General features: G+C 55.3%; 1 protein-coding gene and 1 pseudogene across 1 annotated transcript in view; both read right to left on the bottom strand.

Annotated features, from left to right (window-relative positions):
• Positions 1-17,375, bottom strand: part of LOC125686214 (uncharacterized) — a 40,668-nt gene extending 23,293 nt beyond the window's left edge. Inside the window, exons 1-3 of the mRNA XM_048929963.1 lie at positions 17,213-17,375; positions 6,725-6,869; positions 3,511-3,757 (exon numbers count right to left, since the gene is read on the bottom strand). Of these exons, the coding sequence (XP_048785920.1) occupies positions 3,511-3,757; positions 6,725-6,869; positions 17,213-17,246 (426 nt within the window). The 5' untranslated portion in view covers positions 17,247-17,375. The remainder of the gene's footprint in view (positions 1-3,510; positions 3,758-6,724; positions 6,870-17,212) is intronic.
• LOC125686206 (shematrin-like protein 1) lies at positions 4,203-6,598 on the bottom strand (annotated as a pseudogene).
• Positions 17,376-17,841: the final 466 nt, after the last annotated feature.

The raw sequence follows: 17,841 nt of genomic DNA, 5'->3' as shown, positions 1-17,841 counted from the left end.
CCCCATTGACCCCATAGATCCCATTGACCCTATAGATCCCAATTGACCCCATTGACCCCATAGATCCAAATAGACCCCATTGTCCCCATAGATCCCATTGACCCCATTGGACCCCATTGGACCCCATTGTCCCCACTGACCCCATAGATCCCAATTGACCCCATTGAACCCATTGACCCCACAGACCCCATTGACCCCATAGATCCCATTGACCCCATTGACCCCATAGATCCCATTGCCCCTATAGATCCCAACTGACCCCATTGACCCCATTAACCCCATAGATCCCAGTTGACCCTATAGACCCCAAAAGACCCCATTGATCCCCATGGGGTCCCCACTGACCCCATAGATCCCATTGACCCCATTGACCCCATTGACCCCACTGAACCTATAGATCCCAACTGACCCCATTGACCCCACTGACCCCATAGATCCCAGTTGACCCCATTGATCCCCATTGACCCCATTGTTCCCCATTGACCACATTGGATCCTATAGATCCCAACTGACCCCATAGATCCCCATTGACCCCATAGATCCCAATTGAACCCATTGACCCCAACGACCCCTCTGACCCCATTGACCCCATTGACCCCATTGGCCCCACAGATCCCAACTGACCCCATTGGCCCCATTGACCCCATTGACCCCATAGATCCCAACTGACCCCATTGTCCCCATTGACCCCATAGATCCCAATTGACCCCATTGACCCCATAGATCCCAATTGAACCCATTGACCCCATTGACCCCACAGATCCCCATTGACCCCATTGACCCCATTGACCCCGTAGATCCCAGTTGACCCCATTGACCCCAATGACCCCATCGACCCCAAAGACCCCTCTGACTCCATTGACCCCATTGACCCCAATGACCCCATAGATCTCTGTTGACCCCATTGTCCCCATTGACTCCATAGATTCCAATTGACTCCATTGGCCCCATTGGCCCCACAGATCCCAACTGACCCTATAGATCCCAGTTTACCCCATTGACCCCAATGTCCCCATCGACGCCAACGACCCCTCTGACCCCACTGACCCCATAGATCCCAACTGACCCCATTGACCCCATAGATCCCATTGACCCCATAGATCCCAATTGAACCCATTGACCCCATTGACCCCATAGATCCCATTGACCCCATAGATCCCAAAAGACCCCATTGACCCCATAGATCCCATTGGCCCCATTGGCCCCATTGACCCCATAGATCCCATAGACCCCACAGATCCCGAAAGACCCTATTGTCCCCATTGATCCCATAGATCCCAGTTGACCCCATAGACCCCACGGACCCCATAGATCCCATTGACCCCATAGATTCCCATTTACCCCATTGACCCCATAGATCCCAAAAGACCCCATTGACCCCATAGATCCTAAATGACCCCATTGACCCCACTGACCCCATAGATCCCAGTTGACCCCATTGATCCCCATTGACCACATTGGACCACATTGGACCCCATTGGCCCCATTGACCCCATAGATCCCAACTGACCCTATAGACCCCAAAAGACCCCATTGATCCCCATTGTTTCCACTGACCCTATAGATCCCAATTGACCCCATTGACCCCATTGACCCCATAGATCCCAAAAGACCCCATTGACCCCACTGACCCCATAGATCCCATTGACCCCACAGACCCCATTGATCCCATAGATCCCAACTGACCCCATTGACCCCACTGATCCCATAGATCCCAAAAGACCCCATTGGACCCCATTGACCCCATTGAGACCCCACTGACCCCATAGATCCCAACTGACCCCATAGATCCCCATTGACCACAAAGATCCCAATTGAACCCATTGACCCCATTGACGCCATAGATCCCAATTGACCCAATTGTCCCCATTGACCCCATAGATCCCAATTGACCCCATTGACACCATAGATCCCAATTGAACCCACTGACCCTATTCACCCCATTGACCCCATGACCCCATAGATCCCAAAAGACCCCATTGACCCCATTGACCCCATTGGCCCCATTGGCCCCATTGACCCCATAGATCCGAATTGACCCCATTGTCCCCATTGACCCCACAGACCCCATTGACCCCATAGATCCCAATTGAATTCATTGACCCCATTGATCCCATAGATCCCATTGACCCCATAGATCCCAATTGACCCCATTGAGACCCCATTGACCCCATAGATCCTCAATGACCCCATTGACCCCATTGAACCCATTGACCCCATTGACCCCATAGATCCCAGTTGACCCCATTGACCCCATTGGCCCCATTGACCCCATTGGACCCTATTGTCCCCATTGTCCCCATTGACGTCATTGACCCCATACAACCCAAAAGAACCCACTGACCCCATTGACCCCATAGATCCCAACTGACCCCATTGACCCCATAGATCCTAAATGACCCCATTGACCCCACTGACCCCATAGATCCCAGTTGACCCCATTGATCCCCATTGACCACATTGGACCCCATTGATCCCATAGATCCCAACTGACCCTATAGACCCCAAAAGACCCCATTGACCCTATAGATCTGAAAAGATCCCTTGTTGCCACTGACCCCATAGATCCCAGTTGACCCCATTGACCCCATAGATCCCAACTGACCCCATTGTCCCCAATGACCCCATTGGCCCCATTGACCCCATAGATCCCTACTGACCCCATAGATCCCAGTTGACCCCATTGACCCCATTGACCCCACAGACCCCTCTGACCCCATAGATCCCAACTGACCCCATTGACCCCATTGACCCTATAGATCCCAATTGACCCCATTGACCTCATTGACCACATTGATCCCCATTGATCCCCATTGACCCCATTGGCCCCATTGTCCCCATTGACCCCATAGATCCCAATTGACCCCATAGACCCCACAGACCCCATTGACCCCATAGATCTCAATTGAACCCACTGACCCCATTGACCCCATAGATCCCAAAAGACCCCATTGAACCCATTGACCCCAATGTCCCCATTGACCCCATTGATCCCCATTGACCCCATTGATCCCCATTGACCTCAATGTCCCCATTGACCCCATTGGCCCCACAGACCCCATTGACCCCCATTGGCCCCATTGACCCCATTGACCCCAATGACCCCATTGTCCCCATTGACCCCACTGACCCCAATGACCCCATTGTCCCCACTGACCCCATAGATCCCAGTTGACCCCATTGACCCCATTGAACCCAGTGTCCCCATTTACCCCATTGACCCCATTGACCCCACTGACCCCATTGACCCCATTGATCCCCATTGACCCCATTGACCCCACTGACCCCATTGATCCCATTGACCCCATTGATCCCCATTGACCCCATTGACCCCACTGACCCCATTGATCCCATTGACCCCATTGATCCCCATTGACCCCATTGACCCCATTGGCCCCATTGACCCCATTGACCCCATTGACCCCACTGACCCCATTGACCCCACTGACCCCACTGACCCCATTGACCCCATTGACCCCATTGACCCCATTGGCCCCAAAGTCCCCTCACCAGGTGACAGAGGTGCAGCCTCTCCATCCCACCCCATAGCAGGAATCCCCCCCCCGGCAGCGCCTGCGCCGCTATGGGGCAGCCTGGGAGGCGATATGGGGTCAGTGTCACCCCATTGTCGTCGACCCCATTGGCGGCGACCCCATAAGCATCGGCCCCGCTGTCGTCGGCCCCACAGCCGTCCTCGTCGGCCCCATAGAGGTGCTTGAGGTCATTGGGGTCCAATGGGGTCGGGGACACGATGGCCCTGGGGGGGGGAGGGGGAGAAAGAGGAGGTGATGCCATGGTGGGACCCATAGCGACCCATAGCGACCCATAGCGACCCATAGAGACACATAGGGACACATAGAGACACATAGAGACCCATAGGGAAACATAGGGACCCATAGAGACCCATAGAGACCCATAGGGAACCATAGGGACCCATAGGGACCCATAGAGACCCATAGGGACCCATAGAAATCCCATAGAGACCCATAGAGACCCATAGAGACCCCATAGGGAACCATAGAGACCCCATAGAAACCCCATAGGGACCCATAGAGACACATAGGGACCCATAGCGACCCATAGAGACCCATAGGGACCCATAGGGACACATAGAGACCCATAGAGACCCACAGGGACCCATAGAGACCCATAGGGACCCATAGAAACCCCATAGAGACCCATAGCGACCCATAGAGACCCACAGCGACCCATAGAGGCCCATAGCGACCCATAGAGACCTAAAGAGACCCATAGAGACACATAGAACCCTATAGTAACTCCACAGAGCCCCATAGAGCCCCATAGATCCCCATAGAGACCCATAGACCCATAGAGCCCCATAGAGACCCCACAGAGACCCATAGAGACCCGTAGAAACCCCATAGAGACCCATAGAGACCCCATAGATCCCCATAGAGACCCATAGAGACCCATAGAGACCCCATAGCGACACATAGAGACCCATAGAGACCTGTAGAGACCCCATAGAGACCCATAGAGACCCCATAGAGACCCATAGAGCCCCATAGAGACCCATAGAGACCCCATAGAGACCCATAGAAACCCCATAGAGACCCATAGAGCCCCATAGAGACCCATAGAGACCCCATAGAGACCCCATAGGGATGCCATAGAGACCCATAGAGACCCATAGAGCCCCATAGAGACCCATAGAAACCCCATAGAGAACCACAGAGACCAAAGGACCCCCTAGAGACCCCATAGCAACCCCATAGAAACCCCATAGAGCCCCATAGAGACCCCATAGCGACCCATAGAGACCCATAGAGACCCATAGAAACCCCATAGAAACCCCGTAGAAACCCCATAGGGACCCATAGAAACCCCATAGAGACCCATAGAGACACAAAGAGACCCATAGAGCCCTATAGAGACCCCATAGTGACCCATAGAGACCCATAGAGACCCATAGAAACCGCATAGAGACCCATAGAGACCCATAGAGACCCATAAAAACCGATAGAGACCCATAGGGACGCCATAGAGACCCATGGAGACCTATAGAGACCCATAGAAACCCATAGAGACCCATAGAGACCCATAGAGACCCCATAGAGACCCATAGAGCCCTATAGAGACCCCATAGTGACCCATAGAGACCCATAGAGACCCATAGAAACCGCATAGAGACCCATAGAGACCCATAGAGACCCATAAAAACCGATAGAGACCCATAGGGACGCCATAGAGACCCATAGAGACCCATAGAGACCCATGGAGACCTATAGACCCATAGAGACCCATAGAGACCCCATAGCGACCCCATAGAAACCCCGTAGGGATCTCATAGAGACCCATAGAGACCCATAGAGACCCACAGCGCCCCCTAGAGACCCCATAGCGACCCCCCCACAGACCCCATAGCCCCATTACCTCAGGGGTCGCGGCGGTGCCCCCTTGCCCCATAGAGACCCATAGAGACCCATTGAGACCCGTAGAAACCCACAGAGACCCATAGAACTCCATTGCGACCCCACAGAGACCCATAGAGACCCCATAGAGACCCATAGAAACCCCATAGAGACCCATAGAGACCCATAGAGACCCATAGAAACCCCATAGAGACCCATAGAGACCCATAGAGACCCATAGAAACCCATAGAGACCCATAGAGACCCATAGAGACCCATAGAAACCCCATAGAGAACCACAGAGACCAAAGGACCCCCTAGAGACCCCATAGCAACCCCATAGAAGCCCCATAGAGCCCCATAGAGACCCCATAGCGACCCATAGAGACCCATAGAGACCCATAGAAACCCATAGCGACACATAGAGCCCCATAGAGCCCTATAGAGACCCCATAGAGACCCACAGAGACCCATAGAGACCCATAGAAACCCCATAGAGACCCAGAGAGACACATAGAGACCCCATAGTGACCCATAGAGACCCCATAGGGGCCCCATAGAGAGCCACAGAGATCCCATAGAGACACATCGAGACCCCATACAGACCCATAGAGACCCATAGAGCCCCATAGAAGCCCATAGAGACCCATAGAGACCCATAGAGACCCATAGAGACCCCATAGAAACCCCGTAGGGATCCCATAGAGACCCATAGAGACCCATAGAGACCCATAGAGACCCATGGAGACCCCATAGAAACCCGCAGAGACCCACAGAGACCCCATAGAGACCCATAGAAACCTCATAGAGACCCATAGGGACCCATAGAGACCCATAGAGACCCATAGAGACCCCATAGGGACCCATAGAGACCCATAGAGACCCATAGAGACCCCATAGGGGCCCCATAGAGAGCCATATAGATCCCATGGAAACCCCATAGAGACCCATAGACCCATAGAGACACATAGAGACCCCATAGAGACCCATAGAGACCCATAGAGACCCATAGAAACCCATAGAAACCCCATAGAAACCCACAGAGATGCCATAGTGACCCATAGAGACCCATAGAGACACATAAAGACCCATAGAGACCCATAGAGACCCATAGAAACCCAGAGAGACCCATAGAAACCCCATAGAGACCCATAGAGACCCATAGAGCCCCATAGCAACCCCATAGAAACCCCATAGAGCCCCATAGAGACCCCATAGCGACCCATAGAGACCCATAGAGACCCATAGTGACCCCACAGAGCCCCATAGAGACCCACAGAGACTCACAGAGACCCACAGCGCCCCCTAGAGACCCCATAGCGACCCCCCCACAGACCCCATAACCCCATTACCTCAGGGGTCGCGGCGGTGCCCCCTCGCCCCATAACCAGAGCTGCCCATCCCCTAAAAGGATGAGGACTGGACCCCCCTGCAGACCCCGGCAGAACCCCGCTATGGGGCGAGGAAGCGCGGGGGTGGCGGCGCAGGCGGAGTAATCTGTGGGGTCAAAGGTCATGAGGGGTCAAAGGTCACGCAGGTTCTTGGGGGTGGGAGCTGTGGGGTGGTTGGGGTTCGGTGCGGGGCCATTGGGGTCAGTGAGGATGTGAGGGGTCAATGGGGTCAATGGGGGCGTTGGGGTCATTGGGGTCAGTGGGGTCAGTGGGGTCAATGGGGTCAATGGGGTCAATGGGGTCAATGGGGATCAATGGGGATCAATGGGGTCAATGGGGTCAATGGGATCTATGGGGTCAATGGGGTCAATGGGATCAATGGGGTCAATGGGGTCAATGGGGTCTCAGTGGGGTCAATGGGGTCAATTGGGATCTATGGGACCAATGGGGGATCAGTGAAGTTTATGGGGTTAATGGGGTCAATGGGGTCTCAAAGGGGTCTCAGTGGGGTCAATGGGGTCTCAATGGGGTCAATGGGGATCAATGGGGTCAATGGGGTATCAGAGGGGTCAATGGGGTCAATGGGGATCAATGGGGATCAATGGGGTCAATGGGGTCAATGGGGTCAATGGGGATCAATGGGGATCAATGGGGGTCAATGGGGTCAATGGGGATCAATGGGGTCAATGGGGTCAATGGGGTCAATGGGGTCTCAATGGGGTCTCAGTGGGGTCAATGGAGTCAGTGGGGTCAATGGGGATCAATGGGGTCAATGGGGTCAATGGGGTCTCAATGGGGTCTCAATGGGGTCAATGGGGTCAGTGGGGATCAATGGGGTCAGTGGGGATCAATGGGGATCAATGGGGATCAATGGGGTCAATGGGGTCTCAGTGGGGTCAATGGGGTCTCAATGGGGTCATTGGGGTCAGTGGGGTCATCGGGGTCATTGGGGTCAATGGGATCTCATTGGGTTCTCAGTGGGGTCAATGGGGTCTCAATGGGCTCTCAATGGGGTCAGTGGGGTTACAATGGGGATCAATGGGGTCAATGGGGTCAATGGGGTCAATGGGGTATCAGAGGGGTCAATGGGGATCAATGAGGTCTCAATGGGGTCCATGGGGTTCAATGGGGATCAGTGGGGTAAACGGGGTCTCAATGGGGTCAGTGGTGTTACAATGGGGTCAATGGGGTCAATGGGGTCTCAGTGGGGTCTCAATGAAGTCAATGGGGTCTCAGTGGGGTCAATGGAGTCAGTGGAGTCAATGGGGATCAATGGGGATTAATGGGGATCAATGGGGTCTCAATGCGGTCAATGGGGTCAATGGGGTCTCAGTGGGGTCAGTGCGTTCAGTGGGGACCAATGGGGTCAATGAGGTCTCAATGGGGTCTATGGGGTCAATGGGGATCAATGGGGTCAATAGGGTCCATGGGGATCAATGGGGATCAATGGGGTAAATGGGGTCTCAATGGGGTCAGTGGTGTTATAATGGGGTCAATGGGGATCAATGGGGATCAATGGGGATCAATGGGGTCAATGGGGTCAATGGGGATCAATGGGGATCAATGGGGATCAATGGGGTCAATGGGATCTATGGGGTCAATGGGGATCAGTGGGGATCAATGGGGATCAATGGGGATTAATGGGGTCAATGGGGTCAATGGGGATCAATGGGGATCAATGGGGATCAATGGGGATCAATGGGGATCAATGGGGTCAATTGGGTCAATGGGGTCAATGGGGATCAATGGGGATCAATGGGGATCAATGGGGTCAATGGGGTCAATGGGGTCAATGGGGGTCAATGGGGATCAATGGGGTCAATGGGGTCAATGGGGTCTCAGTGGGATCAATGGGCTCAATGGGGATCAATGGGGTCAGTGGGGTCAGTGGGGTCATTGGGGTCAATGGGGTCATTGGGGTCAATGGGGTCAATGGGGTCTCAGTGGGGTCAATGTGGTCAATGGGGATCAATGGGGTCAGTGGGGTCAGTGGGGTCTCAGTGGGATCAATGGGCTCAATGGGGGTCAATGGGGTCAGTGGGATCAATGGGGTCATTGGGGTCAATGGGGTCATTGGGGTCAATGGGGTCAATGGGGTCTCAAAGGGGTCTCAGTGGGGTCAATGGGGTCTCAATGGGGTTTCAATGGGGTCAATGGGGTCTCAATGGGGTCATTGGATTCAATGGGGTCAATGGGGTCTCAATGGGGTCAATGGGGTCAATGGGGTCTCAGTGGGGTCAGTGGTGTCAGTGGGGTCAATGGGGATCAATGGGGATTAATGGGGATCAAAGGGGTCTCAATGGGGTCTCAATGGGGTCAGTGGGGTCTCAGTGGGGTCAGTGGGGTCTCAATGGGATCAATGGGGTTTCAATGGGATCAATGGGGTCAGTGGGGTCTTAATGGGGTCAGTGGGGTCTCAATGGGGTCAGTGGGGTCTTAATGGGGTCAGTGGGGTCTCAATGGGGGTCTCAATGGGGTCAATGGGGTCTCAATGGGGTCAGATGGGTTTCAGTTGGGTCAATGGGGTCTCAGTGGGGTCAAAGGGGCATCAGAGGGGTCAATGGGGTCTCATTGGGTTCTCAGTGGGGTCAATGGGGTCAATGGGGTCATTGGGGTCTCAGTGGGGTCGGTGAGGTCTCAATGGGGTCTCAATGAGGTCAGTGGGGTCTCATTGGGTTCTCAGTGGGGTCAATGGGGTCTCAATGGTGTCAATGGGGTCTCAGTGGGGTCAATGGGGTCTCTATGGGGTTTCAATGGGGTCAATGGGGTCAGTGGGGTCTCAATGGGGTCATTGGGGTCATTGGGGTCAGGCTCTGACCTGGGTCCCCCCCGCAGCTCCCACTCCTCCAGGTGCCGCCCCGCAGCCACCAGCAGCCGGCGAGCGTCAGCAAAGGTCAGCGCAGAGATGGGGGGAGGGGGGCACTGCGAGACAGGGGGCAGTCAGTGGGGCAGCTGTGGGGCAGCAGTGGGGGCAGTGGGGGCAGCGAGGGTAAAGGGGGTAATGGGGTCAATGGGGGCAGTGGGGTCTGAATGGGGTCAGTGGGGTCAATGGGGTCTCAGTGGGATCAATGGGGATCAATGGGGTCTATGGGGTCTCAGTCGGATCAATGGGGTCTCAGTGGGGTCAGTGGGGTTTCAATGGGGTCGGTGGGGTCTCAAAGGGGTCAATGGGGTCAATGGGGTCAGTGGGGTCTCAATGGGGTCTATGGAGTCAATGGGATCAGTGGGGTCTCAGTGGTGTCTCAGTGGGGTCAATGGGGTCTCAGTGGGGTCGGTGGGGTCTCAAAGGGGTCAATGGGGTCAGTGGGGTCAGTGGGGTCTCAATGGGGTCAATGGGGTCTCAGTGGGGTCAGTGGCATCAATGGGGTCTCAATGGCACCAGTGGGGTCTCATTGGGGTCAATGGGGTCAGTGGGGTCTCAGTGTGATCTATGGGGTCTCAGTGGGATCTATGGGGCCTCAGTGGAGTCAGTGGGGTCTCAATGGTGTCTCTATGGGGTCATTAATGGGGGCATTAATAGGGTCATCAGTGCGGCAGGAGTGGGGCAGCAGTGGGGCAGCAATGGGGCAGCAGTGGGGCAGGAGTGGGGCAGGAGTGGGGTCAGTAGGGTCTCAATGGGGTCTCAATGGCACCAGTGGGGTCTCATTGGGGTCAATGGGGTCAGGGGGTCTCAGTGGGGTCAGTGGGATCAGTGGGGTCTCAATGGGGTCAGTGGGGTTTCAGTGGGGTCAATGGGGTCTCAGTGGGGTCAATGGGGTCTCAGAGGGGTCAATGGGGTCTATAAGATCAATGGGGTCTCAATGGGGTCAATGGGGTCTCAATGGGGTCAGTGGGGTCTCAGTGGGGTCAATAGAGTCTCAATGGGGTCAATGGGGTCTCAATGGGGTCTCAGTGCGGTCAGTGGGGTCAATGGGGTCTCAGTGGGGTCAGTGGGAAATCTACGGGGTCAGTGGGGTCTCAGTGGAGTCAATGGGGTCTCAATGGGGTCTCAGTGGGGTCAGTGGGGTCAGTGGGGGCAGTGGGGTCTCAGTGGGGTCAGTGGGTCTCAATGGGGTCAGTGGGGTCTCAATGGGGTCAATGGGGTTTCAATGGCACCAGTGGGGTCTCAATGGGGTCTCAATGGGGTCTGTGGGTCCCAATGGGGTCAACAGAGTGTCAATGGGGTCAATGGGGGTCTCAGTGAAGTCAGTGGGGTCAATGGGGTCTCAGTGGGACCAATGGGGTCTCGATGGGGTCAGTGGGGTTTCAGTGGGGTCAATGGGGTGTCAATGGGGTCAACAGAGTCTCAATGGGGTCAATGGGGTCTCAGTGGGGTCAATGGGATCAATGGGGTCAGTGGGGTCAGTGGGGTCTCAATGGGGTCTATGGGATCAATGGGGGCAGTGGGGTCTCAATGGGGTCTCAGTGGGGTCAATGGGGGCAGTGGGGTCTCAGTGGGGTCTCAGTAGGGTCTCAATGGGGTCAGTGGGATCTCAATGGGGTCAATGGGGTCTCAATGGGGTCAATGGGGTTTCAATGGCACCAGTGGGGTCTCAATGGGGTCTCAATGGGGTCAGTGGGGTCTCAATGGGGTCTATGGAGTCAATGGGGTCAGTGGGGTCTCAATGGGGTCTGTGGGTCTCAATGGGGTCAACAGAGTCTCAATGGGGTCTGAATGGGGTCAGTGGGGTCTCAGTGGGGTCAGTGGGAAATCTACGGGGTCAGTGGGGTCTCAGTGGGGTCAATGGGGTCAGTGGGGTCTCAATGGGGTCAACTGAGTCTCAATGGGGTCAATGGGGTCTCAATGGGGTCAGTGGGGTCTCAGTGGGGTCAATGGGGTCTCAGTGGGGTCAGTGGGAAATCTACGGGGTCAATGGGGTCTCGGTGGGGTCAATGGGGTCAATGGGGGCAATGGGGGCAGTGGGGTCTCAATTGGGTCTATGGGATCAATGGGGGCAGTGGGGTCTCAATGGGGTCTCAATGGGGTCAATGGGGGCAGTGGGGTCTCAATGGGGTCAAAGGGGTATCAGTGGGGTCTGTGGGGTCAATGGGGTCTCAATGGGGTCGGTGGGGTCTCAATGGGGTCAGTGGGGTCTCAATGGGGTCTCAATGGGGTCAATGGGATCTCAGTGGGGTCAGTGGGGTCAATGGGGTCAGTGGGGTCTCGTTGGGGTCAATGGGGTCAGTGGGGTCTCAGTGGGGTCTATGGGGTCTCAGTGGAGTCAGTGGGGTCTCAATGGTGTGTCTATGGGGTCATTAATGGGGGCATTAATAGGGTCATCAGTGCGGCAGGAGTGGGGCAGCAGTGGGGCAGCAATGGGGCAGCAGTGGGGCAGGAGTGGGGCAGGAGTGGGGTCAGTGGGGTCTCAATGGGGTCTCAATGGCACCAGTGGGGTCTCATTGGGGTCAATGGGGTCAGGGGGTCTTAGTGGGGTCACAGTGGGGTCAATGGGGTCAATGGGGTCTCAATGGGGTCAGTGGGGTCTCAAAGGGGTCAATGGGGTCAATGGGGTCAGTGGGGTCTCAGTGGGTCTCAGTGGGGTCAATGGGGTCTCAATGGGGTCAGTGGGGTTTCAGTGGGGTCGGTGGGGTCTCAAAGGGGTCAATGGGGTCAATGGGGTCAATGGGGTCTCAGTGGGGTCTCAATGGGGTCAGTGGGGTTTCAGTGGGGTCTCAGTGGGGTCAATGGGGTCTCAGTGGGGTCAATGCGGTCTCAATGGGGTCAGTGGGGTCTCAAAGGGGTCAATGGGGTCAATGGGGTCAATGGGGTCTCAGTGGGGTCTCAATGGGGTCAGTGGGGTTTCAATGGGGTCTATGGGGTCTCAATGGGGTCAGTGGGGTCTCAGTGGTGTCATTAATGGGGGCATTTATGGGGGCATCAATGGGGTCGTCAGTAGGGACACAGGTGACCCCAAAGTGCCACTGTTGACCCTAAAGGTGACCCTGGTGACCCCAAAGGTGCCATTAATGACCCCAAAAAGGCCCTGATGACCCGAAAATGCCACAGGTGACCCCAAATGTGCCATCAATGACCCCAAAAGTGACATCAGTGACCCCAAAAAGACACTGGGGACCCCATAGGTGACCCTGGTGACCCCAAATAGGCCATTATTGACCCCAAAATGCCTCTGGTGACCCCAAAGGTTTCATTAATGACCCCAAAAGTGACACTGAGGACCCCAAAGGTGCCATTAATGACCCCATAGGTGCCCCTGGTGACCCCATAGGTGACCCTGGTGACCCCAAAGCTGACACAGGTGACCCCAAAATGCCTCTGGGGACCCCAAAGGTGCCATTAATGACCCCAAAGGTGCCATTATTGACCCCAAAGTGCCACAGGTGACCCCAAAATGCCTCTGGGGACCCCAAAGGTGACATTGGTGACCCCAAAGCTGCCATTAATGACCCCAAAATGCCACTGGGGACCCCATAGGTGACCCTGGTGACCCCAAAGGTGCCATTAATGACCCCAAAAAGACACTGGTGAACCCAAAAGTGACACAGGTGACCCCAAAATGCCACTGATCACGCCATAGGTGACCCTGGTGACCCCAAATATGCCATTATTGACCCCAAAATGCCACAGGTGACCCCTTAATTGACCCAGGTGACCCCAAAATGCCTCTGGGGACCCCACAGGTGCCATTAATGACCCCAAAGGTGCCACAGGTGACCCCAAAAGTGTCACAGGTGACCCCATAGGTGACCCTGGGGACCCCTAAATGCCTCTGGGGACCCCAAAGGTGACCCTGGGGACCCCATAGGTGCCATTAATGACCCCAAAATGCCTCTGGGGACCCCATAAGTGACACTGGGGACCCCAAAGGTGCCATTATTGACCCCAAAATGCCACAGGTGACCCCATAGGTGACACTGGGGACCCCAAAGGTGCCATTAATGACCCCAAAAGTGACATCAATGACCCCAGAGGTGCCATTAATGACCCCAAAATGCCTCTGGGGACCCCAAAAGTGACACTGGGGACCCTAAAGTGCCTATGGTAACCCCAAAGGTGCCATTAATGACCCCAAAATGCCTCTTGGGACCCCAAAGGTGACCCTGGTGACCCCAAAATGCCTCTGGGGACCCCATAGGTGACATTAATGACCCCAAAGTGCCTCTGGGGCCCCCAAAAGTGACACAGGTGACCCCAAAGTGCCACTGGTGTCCCTATAGGTGACCCTGGGGACCCCAACAGGTGCCATTAATGTCCCCCAAAAGACCCTGGTGACCCCAAAATGCCTCTGGGGACCCCAAAAGTGACCCTGGTGACCCCATAGGTGACCCTGGTGACCCCAAAGGTGCCATTAATGACCCCAAAGGTGACACTGGGGACCCCAAAATGCCTCTGGGGACCCCATAAGTGACACTGGGGACCCCAAATATGCCATAATTGTCCCCATAATGCCACAGGTCACCCCATAGGTGACTCTGGAGACCCCAAAGGTGCCATTAATGACCCCAAAATGCCTCTGGTGACCCCAAAGGTGACCCTGGTGACCCCAAAATGCCTCTGGGGACCCCAAAAGTGACACAGGTGACCCCAAAATGCCACAGGTGACCCCATAGGTGACCCTGGTGACCCCAAAGGTGCCATTAATGACCCCAAAGGTGACCCTGGTGACCCCAAAATGCCTCTGGTGACCCCATAGGTGCCATTAATGACCCCATAGGTGATCCTGGTGACCCCAAAGCTGACACAGGTGACCCCAAAGGTGCCTCTGAGGACCCCAAAGGTGCCATTAATGACCCCAAAAAGACACTGGTGACCCCATAGGTGACCCTGGTGACCCCAAAATGCCACTGGGGACCCCAAAGTGACACAAGTGACCCCAAAATGCCTCTGGTGTCCCCAAAGGTGCCTCTGGTGACCCTAAAGGTGCCATTAATGACCCCAAAGTGACACAGGTGACCCCAAAGGTGACCCTGGGGACCCCAAAATGCCATTAATGACTCCAAAAGTGACCCTGGTGACCCCAAAGGTGACACAGGTGACCCCAAAATGCCTCTGGGGACCCCATAAGTGACACTGGGGACCCCAAAGCTGCCATTAATGTCCCCAAAAGTGACACAGGTGACCCCAAAGTGCCACTAGTGCCCCCATAGGTGACTCTGGGGACCCCAAAGGTGCCATTAATGACCCCAAAATGCCTCTGGGGACCCCAAAGGTGACCCTAGTGACCCCAAAATGCCACAGGTGACCCCATAGGTGACCCTGGGGACCCCAAAGGTGCCATTAATGACCCCAAAAATGCCATAGGTGACCCCAAAATGCCACTGGGGACCCCATAAGTGACCCTGGGGACCCTAAAGGTGCCATTATTGACCCCAAAAAGACACTGGTGACCCCAAAAGTGCCATTAATGACCCCAAAATGCCTCTGGGGTCCCCATAGGTGACCCTGGTGACCCCAGAAGTGACACAGGTGACCCCAAAATGCCACTGGTGGCCCCATAGGTGACCATGGTGACCCCAAAAGTGACACTGGGGACCCCAAAGATGCCATTAATGTCCCCAAAATGCCTCTGGGGCCCCCAAAGGTGACACAGGTGACCCCAAAGCTGCCATTAATGTCCCCCTAAAGACCCTGGTGACCCCAAAATGCCTCTGGGGACCCCAAAGATGCCATTATTGACCCCAAAGGTGCCACAGGTGACCCCAAAGGTGACATTATTGACCCCAAAAAGACCCTGGTGACCCCAAAAGTGACACAGGTGACCCCAAAATGCCTCTGTGGACCCCAAAGGTGACCCTGGTGACCCCAAATAGGCCATTATTGACCCCAAAATGCCTCTGGTGACCCCAAAGGTTTCATTAATGACCCCAAAAGTGACACTGGGGACCCCAAAGGTGCCATTAATGACCCCATAGGTGCCCCTGGTGACCCCATAGGTGACCCTGGTGACCCCAAAGCTGACACAGGTGACCCCAAAATGCCTCTGGGGACCCCAAAGGTGCCATTATTGACCCCAAAATGCCAGAGGTGACCCCAAAATGCCTCTGGGGACCCCATAGGCGACATTGGTGACCCCAAAGGTGCCATTAATGACCCCAAAGGTGACCCTGGTGACCCCAAAATGCCACTGGGGACCCCATAGGTGACCCTGGTGACCCCAAAGGTGCCATTAATGACCCCAAAGGTGACCCTGGTGACCCCAAAATGCCTCTGGTGACCCCAAAGGTGACACAGGTGACCCCAAAGCAGCCATTAATGTCCCCCAAAAGACCCTGGTGATCCCAAAATGCCTCTGGGGACCCCATAGGTGCCATTAATGACCCCAAAGGTGCCACAGGTGACCCCAAAATGCCACTGGTGACCCCATAGGTGACTCTGGTGACCCCAAAGGTGCCATTAATGACCCCAAAGTGCCTCTGGGGACCCCATAGGTGCCATTAATGACCCCAAAAAGACCCTGGTGACCCCAATAGGTGCCATTAATGACCCCAAAAAGACACTGGTGACCCCAAAGGTGACACAGGTGACCCCAAAATGCCACTGATGACCCCATAGGTGACCCTGGTGACCCCAAAGGTGCCATTAATGACCCCATAGGTGACCCTAGTGACCCCAAAATACCACAGGTGACCCCATAGATGACCCTGGGGACCCCAATAGGTGCCATTAATGACCCCAAAGGTGACCCTGGTGACCCCATAGGTGCCATTAATGACCCCAAAAAGGCCCTGGTGACCCCAAAATGCCTCTGGGGACCCCAAAGGTGCCATTAATGACCCCAAAGGTGACCCTGGTGACCTCAAAGGTGCCTCTGGGGACCCCATAAGTGACCCTGGGGACCCCAAAGATGCCATTAATGACCCCAAAATGCCTCTGGTGACCCCAAAGCTGCCATTAATGTCCCCCAAAAGACCCTGGTGACCCCAAAATGCCTCTGGGGACCTCAAAGATGCCATTAATGTCCCCAAAAGTGACATCAGTGACCCCAAAGGTGCCATTAATGACCCCAGAATGCCTCTGGGGACCCCAAAAGTGACCCTGGTGACCCCAAAATGCCTCTGGGGACCCCAAAAGTGACCCTGGTGACCCCAAAGGTGACCCTGGGGACCCCAAAGATGCCATTAATGACCCCAAAGTGCCACAGGTGACCCCAAAATGCCTCTGGGGACCCCATAAGTGACACTGGGGACCCCCAAATATGCCATAATTGTCCCCAAAATGCCACAGGTCACCCCATAGGTGACTCTGGAGACCCCAAAGGTGCCATTAATGACCCCAAAAGTGCCACTAGTGTCCCCAAAAGTGACACAGGTGACCCCAAAATGCCTCTGGGGACCCCATAGATGCCATTAATGACCCCAAAATGCCTCTGGGGACCCCAAAAGTGACACTGGGGACCCCAAAGATGCCATTAATGTCCCCAAAATGCCTCTGGGGACCCCATAGGTGCCCCTGGTGACCCCAAAATGCCCCTGGTGACCCCATAGGTGCCCCTGGTGACCCCGGATGCTCACCGTGCCCCTGGCCACCACCCCGTTGTCCCCCCATAGGGTCAGTTGTCCCCCCGGTCCCCCCGCCAGCACCATCGTCCCCTCTGGGTGCCACCCCAATGTCACCACGGCTCCGGGGACGGCGGCGGCGGCGCTGCAGGGTGGCGATGGGGACACGGAGGTGGGGGCACCTGAGGGGGGAAGGAAGGAGGGAATGGGGGGGGAGCCCAAAATGGGCCCAAAATGGAGCCCAAATGGAGCCAGGTTGTCCCCAAATGTCCCCAAATGGAGCCCAAATGGAGCCCAAATGGACCCAAATGGACCCAAATGGACCCAAAGTGACCCCAAATGTCATCTGATGTCCCCAAATTGTCCCCAAATGGACCCAGATTGACCTGAATTGTCCCCAAATGGAGTCAGGTTGTCCCCAGATGAACCCAAATGGACCCAAATTGTCCCCAAATGGACCCAAATGGACCCAAATTGACCCCAAATGGACCCAAATGGACCCAAATGGACCCCAAATGGACCCAAATGGACCCAAATTGACCCCAAATGGACCCAAATGGACCCAAATTGTCCCCAAATCGACCCCAAATGTCCCCTAATGTCCCCACATTGACCCAAATGGACCCAAATTGTCCCATATTGAC

This window comes from Lagopus muta, chromosome 33 (assembly GCF_023343835.1).
Source record: "Lagopus muta isolate bLagMut1 chromosome 33, bLagMut1 primary, whole genome shotgun sequence".
NCBI lineage: Eukaryota > Metazoa > Chordata > Aves > Galliformes > Phasianidae > Lagopus > Lagopus muta.
This window is presented reverse-complemented; position numbering and strand designations above follow the sequence as displayed.